The sequence below is a fragment of the Lissotriton helveticus genome, chromosome 5_1 (genome assembly GCF_964261635.1).
Source record: "Lissotriton helveticus chromosome 5_1, aLisHel1.1, whole genome shotgun sequence".
Classification (NCBI taxonomy): Eukaryota; Metazoa; Chordata; class Amphibia; order Caudata; family Salamandridae; genus Lissotriton; species Lissotriton helveticus.
Window position 1 is genome coordinate 2,048,834,342 of NC_136065.1, and position 13,726 is coordinate 2,048,848,067.

A 13,726-nucleotide genomic window follows, 5' to 3' on the forward strand; every position below is an offset into this window, starting at 1 on the left:
TCCAAGGTGTACTGGGCCATCCTGTTGTGTGCCCACTGTCCATCTTGGCACTGACAAAAGGTCTTCTTGCTGTGGAACGCCAAGAAGAGTCTCAGTGGTCCTTATCGTGGTCTGATGAGACGCACAGGGCCTAGGGAAACCTAAAGTGACACTGGGGACATCTCTTGAAGGGCATCCCTTTTATTACGTTGAGAGCATCCTCATTTTCCAAAGGGAGTTCGGAGCACGCAGTGGCCCAAAGTGGCTCAAGGGCCACAACGCTCGGATGATCGTCGCTGATGGGACCGATAAATGGAACTGTTTGAAAACCATGTCAAAGAGTTTTCTCGCGACAGAGATGAAAGTCAGCGGACTCAAGGCCATGAAGGGAACTGATGAAGTCGACCAGGGACACACTGGATCATGTCCTAACCCCATGGTGGAGAAAAACAAATCTAACAATAGAGTTGGGGACCATGTGGATCTACCTCGAGAGAAGGAGACTCTAAGACCTTGTGACTTGAAAGACTTGCAATTTCCATCCCCAACACTAGATAGCAGGTGTAAGCAGAGCATGTGTATCTACAGCCACTCATGCTAAGGACATATATGAAATATAAACCAAAGGTTAAAGGGCCCGATTCACAGAACTAACTTTACTACTACTAAATGCCTTCTGTGAATACCAAAAGTAGTAAGTTTAGGATTTTGTCTTGAGTTAGTTCTGTGAATCGGCCCCAAAGTGACGTTATAGTTAGGTGTTGGAATGAGACATGAGAGTGTTAAAAAAATGCTAAAATACGCTAGTTAGAGTTTAGTGAGCTAACTACGACATCATACACTGCTTATGACCTCACTTATTAGACCATTCATGCTCTATTACTTACCGGTAATCTTCTTTACTCCGGATCCCGTTGTCCTCGTCCCATTCTTTACAAATTGGAGATAACCATCTCCCGACAGAAAAAAAGACAAGAGGAATGCTGGGACCCTTATACTGCCCTTCCCACCGGGAGTACATAAGCAGTACTTACCCAGCATCCCGCCTGTAGGAAGGCCGGCCGCCCGGGCGGGAGGGAGGGGTGTATGAATGGGACGAGGACAACGGGACCCTGAGTAATGAAGATTACTGTAAGTAATAGAGCATTACCCCCAGGTCCCTTATGTCCTCAACCCATTCATTACAAATTGGAGAATACCAAAGCAGAAAACTGGCCTTCCAAATCCACAAGCTCACCCAGGAAACCACAACAAAAGCAGCAACCCAAGGGAGCACCGAGAAGGAGGGAAAAAGGGGCCGCAGGAAGCAACCGGCCCGCAATCCAAAACAGGACAGCAGGGACCAAACCAGGACCGGAGACAACCAAGAAAAAAACAGAAGGCCAGGGCCCCAACAAGGAGGCCGCCAACCAGAGAAACCGGAAACAGGGCAACCAGGACCAAGACCCAAAGGACACGGCAAAGGAACCCATCGGACAAGGCCCCCGAGCCCAGAACCATCATGAAGGCAGACCGGACCCGACAGCCACCCAGACACATACCAAACCTAGCCGAGGGGGCCCAGGAACCAGGAAAGAAAAGACCAGCACCCCCAGGGCCACCAAATCTATCGACCGAGTCTATCGCCTTGGCCGTTCACGAGGAATTAAGAAGGGGGGAGGACCAGAACATCTCTCAGGCTTTGGTGCTTCTGGATTTGTCGGTGGCGTTCGACACGGTTGATCACTTCATCTTACTTGAACGTGTCGAGCACGCCGGCATCCAGGGGCTACCACTGAAGTGGATCGCCTCCTTTCTTCAGGATCGTACCCAAGCTGTGCCCCTTCCACCTTTCTCCTCAGTGAAAAAAAACATCTTACCTGTGGAGTCCCGCAGGGCTCCTCGCTCTCACCACTTCTTTTTAATCTTTATATTCGCCCCCTCATCTCGGAGCTTCAACAGAAATCGGTCACCATTTTCAACTACGCGGATGACCTTCATATCACCTTCAGTATTGATTCTTCTCCGTCCTCCATACAACATGTCCACTCTGTAATGAATTTTATAAGCTCCTGGATGAATCATAATCAACTCAAACTTAATCCTGACAAAACGGAGTTAGTTCTCACCGGTCCCCACGACAATCCCTGGAGTTCGCTCTTCTGGCCTTGCTCACTTGGTCCCTCTCCATCCCCGGTTGACACTGTCAGGAGCTTAGGGGTTACTATCTCCAAAGATCTTTTAATGAGGGCACAAATTAAGACTGTAGTTTCCACTTGCTTTTATCATCTGCGTCGCATATGGAAAATCAGCAGATTCCTCACCCATGAAGCTCTTGTTCAGGTCACCCTGGGATTGGTCATCTCGCGAATTGATTATGCGAACTCACTATTCGTGGGTATCCCAGCATATCAAGTAAAAGGTCTCCAACTTATTCAGAACCAGGCAGCCAGGTCTATGGATTGCCCAAATCCACTCACACGAAGCCCCTGTTAAAGAGCCTTCATTGGCTCCCAGTGGCCCAGCGCAGCCTTTTCAAACTTGGCTGCCTGATTCACAAAGCTCTTTCCTCTCTGGGACCCGCATTAATCTCTTCCCTCTTACATCGACATGTTCCTCAGCGTGACCTCCGTTCATCCACTCACAATCTCCTCACTCCCTGCTCCTTTAGGCGGAAAAAGCATGGAGGATTACGGTTTTCCTCACAGGCCCCTCTCTTTTGGAACTCCCTCCCCCTTGCACTGCGTCTTCTCCCCTCTCACGCTCATTTTAGAAAATCCTTGAAAACCTGGCTCTTCTCGTCTGCATTCAACTGAGTTCCCCAGACCAGGCTTAGACAGCTCGCCCATCCTAGTGCCAAGATACCGTAGGTGAACGTGCACTTAATAAATACCATTTACCATATCATACCATACCATACCACCAAATGCCAACCACCTAGCCCCCAGCCTAGAGGGAGGAGCCGAAGGAAGAGCACAGGGGCTCAACAGGAGCGAGACCCCAACCAAACCAAAAGGACAGGGAAGGAGACAGAGACCCGAAACCCCAGGAGGCCAAAAGTCCCACAGAGAAGGATGCCGCAACCCAAAGCAGGAAGGCCACAAAACCCAGAACAGAAAGGGCAGAGAAGGGCAACCCAAAAACCACAGGCCAGAGAAGCCCCCAGAAAGAACCAGCCAAAAGCCGACCAACAACGGGGAGGCCAATAAGAACCGGAAACCAAAAAGAACAAACCAGCAAGGGAGGGGACAGGGCCACCGCCAAGAACCCTCCAAAAACCCCCAACCCCAAAAAGGGAGGGAAAAGCAAGGCAGGACGGGAGCCCAGGGCAACCGGGAACCCCCGGCAGCACCCAAACCAAGAAACAACCAGGTACGAACTCGCCGAACCACAGAGCCAGAAAGCCAGGACCAGAGCCAAGCAACCAGCCTATGCAGGAGGACCCGCAGGCCCAACCAACTCCCGGAAGGAGCCCATGCAGCGCCCAGGCCAAAGCAAAAAAGGCAGGGAGGGGCAGAGACCCCCAGCACACCACCGCCAGACCACACAAAAGGCCAGAAAAAGAAACAGAGGAAACCGCCAAAGTGGAAACAGGAGGAAGCAGAGAAGGCAGAGGGCCAAGCAGCAGCAAAACCCCAGACAACCCACAGCCAGGAGGGAGGACCCCACAGAGGCAAGAGGAACACCACAGAACTGCACCCCAACCAGAGAAGGGGGGGTTGGGGCACCCAAACAGACATACAACGGGAACAGAGCCCGGGGAAGCAAGGGAAGACAAGAGGGAGCCAGGACACCAGAACCAGAAAAGAACCCGGAACGCCCAGCAAAACATACCCCAAAGCCGGCCAAAAAGTGACAGCACAGCCAGCCAGCCAAGGAGGCACAGCCCGAGGCCACCCCGAACCAGCAGGTGGCCGGCAGAACCGGAGCAACAGGAGGCAACACAGGACACGCCAACCCAGAAGCACCGAACACTAGGACCCCGCACAGGCCCAAACAGGGGAACTGCAACCCAGGAGGAAACCAATGAAGAAGGAGAACCAGGGCAAGAGGTAAACCCGAAGCCCACAGCAACCAAAGGAAACCCCAGAACCAGGCAGAAAAATGGAAACCCAACCACAGGCGAACCAAGCTTGTGAAGAGAAGCACCGCCAGGAGCAGGCCCAGAAGGACCCACCAGGACACAGCCACAAACCACAGAGCGCCCAGCCAGGACACACAGAGAGAGCACAGGCAAGGATGTAGAGCCGAAAAAGGCGACCAACAGGCACCTAAAACCCAAAGGAGTGGAAAAGCCCCAGCAGACACCCAGCCAGGAACCTACGATAGGAACCACACGAGACTAGGACCCCTCAGGGAGCAAAACACACCCAGAGCCTAGACAGACCCCAAACCGGGAGAACCGCAGAACAGAAGAGGGGAAACAGGAGCCATGCCAAGGACACGGCAGCAGCGAAAGACAGCCAGGCCCAAACAGCAGCAGCATGAAACTAGGGAACCAAAGGTGAACCGCCACTGGAACAACACCCAGGGGGGCAAGGAAGGAAGAAGAGGCACCCAACCACACAAGCCGGGGAAGCCCGCACAAGGCACCCCCAGGCGGCCCCAACCAGGAACAAAGCAAGCCCGACCAAACGGAACCCCAGAGACCAGACGACAGCAGGAATAGCTGCAGAACCAGGAGGGGCGGCCAGGAACACCGAAGGAAGCCCAAAGCAAGCACAGTGAGAGCCAGGGCAGGAGCAACCAAAGACAGAAGCACCCAGCAAGGACGAGGCACACAGCCAGAGACAGCACCAACCAGCCAGATCCCCGGAGCAACCAAGCACACAGAAGGCCCCGGGACAAACACCCATAAACCCCAGGCCGGAGCAAAGGAGAACAGAACTGCGCACATGAGGCAGCACGAGCAACCCCAGAACACAGAAACGCCAACCCACAGAACGGGGCGGAAGCTGGAAAAACAAAAACTCAAACCAGACCCGCATGCAGAGGGGGCAGAGTGCCGCCGAGAGCACCAGGCATGACACCAGGAAAACCTCAAGGGAAACCAGGCGCAGCCCAGGGACAGGAGGACAAGAGCCAGGAATCAGGAGCCCCGTGCACCAACCCTGAACAACCATGCAGAAGCCAGGAAGCGGAGGGGAACCCCCAGCACACCCAAGCGGAGCAGAAGCCACAACCAAACAGGCTGCCCGCAGCGGAGGCGAGGCCCCAGAGTAACGGATGGCAGACAGAGGCAGCAAAGAAACTGGGGCAGCAAAGAAAAGTGGGGCAGACCAACAAGAACACATGGGAGCCAACAGAACGGCCAAATGAGCAGGAACACCGTCCCACCACCAGCCCGGGGGCAGGGAGTCATGGAGGACCAGAAGCGTACCCCGATAGGCCGCACCCAAGGAAGCGAGAGGCAACCCCAACCCGCAGAGCAGGCAGACGCGGGAAGAACGCAAGCAAGCAGACACGAGGCCCCGGGACAAAACTAGCACCCCCACGAGCCAAAGCCACTAAAGGGAGCAGCAGAGACCACCACACCAGGACCCCTGCACAGCGCACAGCCCCCGGAGCACCTCAAAAGGAAGCACCCACAAGGTCCGAGAGGCCAGCGTGACAAGACTGCGCCACAAGAAGGCGACACCATCCCCCCCTCCCCCCGCAAACAAGGGAGGACAGGACAGCCAATCAAGATCCCAACAGCAGAGAAAACAGGGCACCCAGCCCCACCACGGAGCGCCACAACCAGGGCAAACCCACATCACAGAAAAAAGAGCGACGGAAGGAAACAAAGCCAGCACACCAGAGGGCAAACCTCACGGCAGGTGGGAATAGAGCCCGACCACACGCACCATCAGGGGTCCCCTGAAGTGCACAGGAACTCCATGGAACACCACCAGAGGGCACGCACGGGGGGGGGTCACCAACCATGAGCCACCGCACTGAGGCGTACGAGACACGACCCGGGCACACCAGCACCAAAGACAGACGCCCCAACCTCTCGCAGCATAACCAAGCAGCAAGCGGAAAGAGGCAGCAACGACCACCACAGGCCGGGGGAAGGAAGCACCCAAAGGGTGCCACCAGACAACAAGGCCCCCACTGCCAGCGCACAGACATGGCAAATGAAACATGAAGAGAAGAATGAAGGAAGCCCCGCGGAGCAAAGGAACGTGGAGCAGCCCCAGATACGGGCAGGCCGCAGCCTGAACAGTGCACTCCCAGGACGGAACAAGGGACCACAAAGTGGAAGAGGGCGGGACCCATGGGCAGGAGCAGAGAGCCAGCGGCACGGATTCCCGTCGCGCGCAACAGCCCAAGAACACAGCAGCAGCTCCAGAGTAGGAAACACCCCAAGGGAAACACAGCATAGGCAGCAGCACACCCCAGCAGTCCCCGGGAGCCAAAGGTCCGGCAGTGAAACACTCTAGCAGCTCGCATATGGGCTAAGGATACCTTCACGAGAAGGAGAAGCACACGACTTCCGAAATGCATTTAAACCTCTTCCTGCACAAGTTTGAAGCACAGTAATATGCACACCATAGCACCGGACATAACCTGAAGTGGAGGAAAGAAAATAGGCACGATAAACTGCATTCCACTGCGGACAAAACACCAAGTGAGAAATGCAAGAGCGAGAATCAAATGTGCAGGGCAAGGATCCATAAGCAGCGAAGGGAAGAAAAACCGACAAGCGGCGCTCACCCGGAGTGGGGGGCCAACCCCAGGAACCAGGCCCCCACTCCAAATGCCAGCACACCAGGAGACCGGCAGGAGTCCATCAAACACGGCATGTCTCACTGGCCAAGCTCGGGAAGACGAGCCTGTGACCCGGAAGAAACCGGGAAATCCAGACCCAGCCGCGAAGGGCCGGAAGGCCATGCAAAGCAAGCAGGACACCGGCTCCAACATGGACTGACTCCCAGCAAGCCCAGCAGGCCAGGAGACAGTAGAGGAAGCCCTGCGCCCGCACAGCCAGGCAGGCGGGCGGGGGGAGAAGAGAAGCACCGCCACTCCTGCCCGGCAGGAGCAGCACCAGCACAGTCAAGTCCATTTTGTCGACAGACAGAAAAAAAGAACAGGCGGGATGCTGGGTACGTACTGCTTATGTACTCCCAATGGGAGGGGCAGTTATTTGGGTCCTAGCATTCCTCTGGTCTTTTTTTCTCTCTTGAGATGGTTATCTCCAATTTGTAATGAATGGGACGAGGACAACGGGACCTGGGGGTAATGACATGTTAAGTGACATCACTGATGACATAATATATGACATCTCAGTCAAAGCCTCTGGTCAGACCCTGCACACAGGCCTCCGCAATCATGAAACTTCTACTGCACACGCAGGACATCTGAGTTTTTCTGGACTTGGGGATTGCTGGATGTATTATACTAGACCCGAACAACAGCTAATGGTTTCTATAGCTAGCCATCCAAGAGCTAAACCCCCAGGCACAATTACCTGAGAGTTGACTGGGACAGAATTAGTGAAAATAATGGAGATGGAGATGGACACACCAACAGGAATAGAAGGGGATGCAAGTGTCACATGGGCCAATAAGGTACCAAATTTAACATTCAGGTCCTCTGGTCCTGCACTTTACTGAGACCTTTGGTGATTAAGTGATAATCAGAAGGTGTCGCCTGAGTGATATCAGGCAGTGATGAATCTTTGATTAGTGTTTCTGTTAAAAAGAAAGAACAAATAATTTAAGGTGGCAATAAATCCAGCTATATCCACAGTCTACTTAGGAAGTGACCTAACTTTTAATAAAGTTGAATGTAAAATCACAGCAGTGGCACTACAAGATGAATGCATTTTCATATCTGTACAAGTAGATGGAGTGTTCTGAAGGACAGACAATGCTATGTACTACACAAGTGGCGTCCCAAAGGAGGAGTTCTGAGTGTTTCATGCTCATAATGTCCTCTGTCCTGCTTCACTGAAACTAAATTACAGAACAGGGAGGCCAATGAAAAATGAAATGGAGTCTATATGTCCCTCTGGTCCTCAAAGGTCTGAGTGTGGCGAGAATTGGAAAATTAAAATGAAGCAAGTGAATGGTGAGAAGGAATCCAAACAAAGCAATGGCAAATAAAGTAACAAAGTGCAAGGTGTTTGACCAAACACAACAAGTGTAATAAAAAAACGGAAATGGAAATGGGGTCAGAATCACCTACGACAAAGAACAAAAGGAGAGGGCCAAATTTTAAAATAAGAACACTTTAAAGGGTAGAAATACTATCACATAGGACTAGTCGTTAGTCCAGTCCTTTTGCCTCATTTCCGTTTCCCTCCTCCACTCTCGAGCCCACCCTCACCTGCCGCTTTCACATCTGCACTATACTTCCACTAATGCACAGAAGTCTGTTGCTCTGTAACATGGGTTCCACTATATGAATCCTTACACAAGAATAAAACAAAGATGGCAGGCATTTAAATTGCTTCACTTACCATCATTTGTCTGCACCCTGATTTGATCTGCCTTGTCGTCGATATTGAAGCAGTGCGCTGCCGTCAGAATAAAATGAGTGCTTAGCACAGAACCCTTGCATTTCTCCACACCGCCTCCTCGCTGTTGAAGAAGAGAGAAGGTATGAGTTACAAAGGCACCAGCAGTACTGATTCCCACTGTCCACTTTTTCATGCCCACCAGCACACCTGTTTGGCCTTTCTTCGCAGCATTTTTCTATAAAAACAGATGACCCCTATTTCACATTCTCAAGGTGTAGACTGCAATGCAACTAGGTACCACAGCTTCATAATGGGATATATCCTAATGACAGGATCATGATGAAGGTAATGTTACCTATCAGAAGATATGTATTGTATATAAATCTTTTAGGATATTGCTGAAGGTCCAGCAAAATCTCAAAATACCTCTAAAATAGCGAAATAAATAATAAACGCTTTTATTTTACAAATCAATAATACAATCAGTTCATAGTTTTTTACACTGACATCACTCTTGGAGAGTCAGCATTAGTAACCAGCCACTGCCCCTTTAAGGCCAACAGCCCTTCAGAACCATCAATGCTGTTTATCAGCCCAGTTCGATTTCCTGCTAAAGCAGAGAGGATCCCTCAACACTGAAACATTTTTTAAGCTCATGTACAAAAGTCTCACCTTTTCTCCCCTCGTCATGAGTTGTTTCACCAGTGGATGCAATGTAGGCACAGCTGTGGGATATTCACAATGTTTCAGAATACCGTGAGGAGGTCACCGGAAAATACTGCCATGAGGTGTCTTTAATTAGCTGAAAAGAAGCAGAACGTAGAGCCTGCGTGTCCTGAAACAGACACTGCTACTGTCAGAGGCCTAGTTGAACAAGTTACTTACGTTCGGTAAGGCCTTATCTGGTAGGCCACAGATTTCTAACCTTTGAATTTCCCAGGCCTCAGACTGGTGCATAAGAGTTTTCAAGCAGGACTCTGCGTCCGTCGTCAGCGTAGTCTGCGCCGGAGTGACATTTCGGTACCTATATAGGCGCCATCCCAGCATGCTGACGTCAGTTACTTTTTTACAACTTTCCACGCCAGAAGCACGGAGCTATAAAGTACACTGACGTGTCCAAACTAGGGCCCTGAAAGGGATCAGCCCTGAACCTAGAAATCTGTCCGCAGAGCAGGAAGGATGGGTGAGTCGGTAAGGAATCTGTGGCTAGACAAAGTCTCTACCAGGTAAGGCGTTACTGAAGGTAAGTAACTTGTTCATCTGATAGAGACTTCTAGCCACAGATTCCTTACCTTTGAATAGATAACCAAGCAATACCATGCCCGGAGGAGGGTCTGCGGACAAATTTAAACTAGGAAGTCCTGCAGGACCGAACGGGTGAAGTTCTTATCTCTGCGGACCTGTCTGTCCAGGCAATATTCTTTATTAAACGTGTGCAAGTGTCACATGGTCCATATGGACATTGTCGTTTTTCACTAAGCTAGCATGAGCACGCCGCAGCTTGCCTGCTGCTTTTGCGCACGTTACTACTCTTTATTTTTTGCAATATTTTCAATGCTTTCACATGAAAACTCATCACTGTGTTCACTCTCTGCATGTTCCTGAGATTTTGACTGAACATTATGTGCAAGGTTGAACAACAATGCCCCTTGTTATTTTGTTCTGGTCAGATCTTAGCCCTTAGACAAACCATACTAATGCAGCTGTTGTTTGGACAACGTACTTTGGTCTTTCGCAGGGTACACAAATAGGTGACACACACTTGGATGTAGATCTACCATCTATAGGCTAAGGTATGGGGTCTGCTGGCAAAGCCCAAAGATCTTCTATTATATAATAATACTTCTTCTTAGCAAGGGAAGGGAGGTTAGGCACCGTAGTCCTTTCTCCATTGTCTTTTTATAATGACATCTCCCTTCATGATATACGGACTAGCTGCTATGCTGACTGTATTTGTACTATGCATATTTCTGCTTGTGGCACATATACTGCATGTTAGGGCATGTTAGTTAAAATAATTATTTTAAACAGTTTTCGTGTCTCTGTCAGATCTTATTGTGGACAAGCACAAAAGTGCGAGCGAAAGGGTGTGTCTTGTCACAGCGATTCCTGAGAGATCTGGGAGTGTTGTGCTCTGGGGTGTCTAATCATTTGGTTCTCTGTGAGTGAGTAGGAGAGAAAGTGAGACACTATAGCTAGTCAGTCCTGGGCTTGTGGGTACGAAGGTGGTAGGAAGACTTAGGGCCAGATGTAGGTAAATAATATTTACCGACCTCTTAAATACCGAGTCATACCGACTCGGTATTACCGAGGAGGAAAATGAGATGTAGGTAACAATGACGGTATAAAATACCGACTCGGAACCTGTCGGTACTCGGAAACGGTATTTACCGACTCGGAATATACCTACACGGTAAAATCCGAGACGGAAAAACCAAAACCGATCCACCGGTGCCATGGCCCATAGGAATGAATGGCAACTTCCGACCCGGAAAATACCGAGTCGGGAAAAACCGACCCGGTATTTACCGTGTCGGAACTATCCGCCGAAGAATTTGAAACTGACAAACATGTGTGCCTGTGAACCAATCAGGTACTTCAACCACACCCAAATTCCAAGCCACAGGGGAACTAACCAATCAGATCCAAGCACCACACCCCAGTACCTGGGACAGGCCACGCCCATGCAGGTGCAGAAACAAACAGTCAGGAGAGCAGGAGGACAGAGTGTGGAGCAGCCTTTCCTGACACAAACTACACAGCAAGATGGAGAGCCAGGAGGCACAGAGAGAAGCTGCTGAGCGCAAAAGGAAGCAGAAGTTCAGCCAGGAGGAACTGCAGGTGCTGATTTCGGAGGTTGTCAGACATTATGGGAAAATATTTGGAAAGCAAACTCTGCATGTTGCTGAATCAATCAAGCGCAGCACCTGGTTGGACATACAAGGCAAGGTAAATGCCATTGGTGTCACCCACCGTGACCTTGAAGACCTAAAAAAACGGTGGTATGACATCCGCATAATCACCAAAAAAAAGCTTGCTGCCCACCGCAAGGAAAGTGCTGCTACAGGAGGCGGAAGAAACAGAGCCCCCAGACTCACCGACATTGAGGAGATGGTCGCTACAACCCTTGAGAAGGAATGTATACACGGAATAGGAGACGCAGACAGCTCAGCAAGAGGAGCAAAGAAAGCAGGTAAGATGCAGGAACAATATCATTTACCCTTTTACCTATTCCCCTCACAGGATAAATCAGACTCCACAACAGGTTTAACTAATGTCCTGCAATGCATCCTGGGAAATGTAGTCATGTGTAGATACCTCAGAGCAGTCAGCGTGCATTGCAGCAAGGGGAGCAACAGACAAGTAGCATAGGCAAATGAGAGACAGGCAAATGTGCAATAGAAGTGTATTTAATCTCATGACACAGGTGAACAACATTACTGACACAATGTCCGTGTCTGTCCACAGGAGAGTCAAAGCGCAGCACAGCTGAGGTCAGAGAGAAGAGGAGGGAAGGAGCCGGACCTAGCACTTCTCACGGAGGGCAGGACCAAGAGCAGGCTGCCCCGATACCTGAGGAGGCAACTGCTGAATATCCACGTTCCCCTCTCCTATTTGGTAGTCAGGACACAGGAGCGGCAGAACTATCACCCACCCCCACATCACCATCCCCAGTGCTGGGAAGAGTCAGGAGCCATGATGTGCCCCCTCGCAGAATACTGCAAACATCATCGGAGGAGGAGGAGGTGGAGGGTGACACACAGGACAGAGGCAACACCGAGCAGCAGCCCAGTCCCAGAGTCACGCGGGCCAGTGTCCGAGGGCGACGGCCACGGGAGGTAGAGGATGTGCGGCAAGTCCAAGGTGTCTTCTGCGGACTGGAGGCCACCATGGTGAAGGTGCAGCGCCTGCAGGCAAAAGCAATGATGGGGGTTCAGAGGCACGCACGCACAACTAACAATAAACTGGAAGCAGTAGGCAAGGGCATAGGGGACATGGCAGAAGGCATACAATCCATGGCGTCAGGAATTTCAGATATCACACAGTGCATGACTGTCCTGTGTGACAAATTGGACAGGGACCATTTGGAGAGACGCAAGGCCCGTGTGGATGTGCGCCAGCAAACCAAGGCCCTGAACAGGTTTGCAACTGCTACCACTCTGCTGTGCAGACGGTCAGTCACGATGCAGGATGCCATAGTGCAGTGCTGCACCAATTTAAGTGAAGGTATGGCCAGGATGACCACTGCCATGGAGCTAGTGCTCGCGCATCAGACTGGCACTGGAGGCGACACTTGTGCTGCCGAAAGCGAGGGGTCCACCAGCAGGAGTGGTGCAAGCACTCCTGTGCATGACTTACGGAGGAGTGGCAGGCGTGGGGGAAGTTTGACAGGCCAGCGTGAGGACATAGGCTCACAGCCACAGCAGCCCCGCCCTGTGGCCCGTGGCCACAAACAATGACTTTGCACTCCACCCAAGGCTGTAGTCACGGTGGTGTGAACCGTGACAACACACTCATGGAGTGTTAGTATTAGTGAGCCCAATGTGAGCTAACAATGCTGTGGCGTAGTGATTATTAAACTACTTACACAAAGTTACATTCATGCCTGTGTCTCTTTACTCACTCAGAAATATTGTTGTGTAACCTCTGCCCGTCTCAGTCTCCCATCTGTAGCTGCTGCTGCCACTGTGGCTTGGGGCTCTGCCACCTCTGGGTCGTCATCAATGTCCTCATGAAATGTGAGCTCCACCTCAGTGCCTTGCTTGGTGGCGAGATTATGCAACATTGCACAGGTCGCTATTATTTTGCAGCAGATGATTGGGGTGTACTGCCGTGCACCTCCACTCTTATGGAGGCAGCGAAACCTGCTCTTTAGGAGTCCAAATGTGCGCTCAACTACGTTTCGTGTGGATCTGTGAGCCACGTTGTATCGCCTTTCACTCCTGGTGGATGGGTTGAGGTAGGGAGTGAGCACGAAGGACCGCAGGGCATATGCACTGTCGCCTAGGGGGAGAAAGATAGACATTAATTGCAAGTACTTGAGACGTAGATCTGATGTGAGTGTCAGGGTGTGTCAATGTGATTTACCTAGCAGGTATCCATTTCCAAATTCTCCGGCAAGTAGGCGTGTGTATATTCCACTGTTCTGGAATATGTATGAATCATGGGTACTTCCGGGGAACTTGGCTACGATGTCAGTGATGAGGTTACCTGCATTACATATGACCTGGACGTTGATGGAGTGCGTCGATTTGCGATTCCTGTATATGTGCTCTGTGGCTGCAGGTGGACAGAGTGGGACGTGGGTGCCATCGATGCAGC

At 51.2% G+C, this 13,726-nt stretch overlaps 1 protein-coding gene across 1 annotated transcript in view; it reads right to left on the reverse strand.

Moving 5' to 3' along the window:
* Nucleotides 1-13,726, reverse strand: part of LOC144756263 (complement factor B-like) — a 531,456-nt gene that overhangs the window by 113,442 nt on the left and 404,288 nt on the right. Inside the window, exon 12 of the mRNA XM_078645908.1 lies at nucleotides 8,405-8,525. Within this exon, the coding sequence (XP_078502034.1) occupies nucleotides 8,405-8,525 (121 nt within the window). The remainder of the gene's footprint in view (nucleotides 1-8,404; nucleotides 8,526-13,726) is intronic.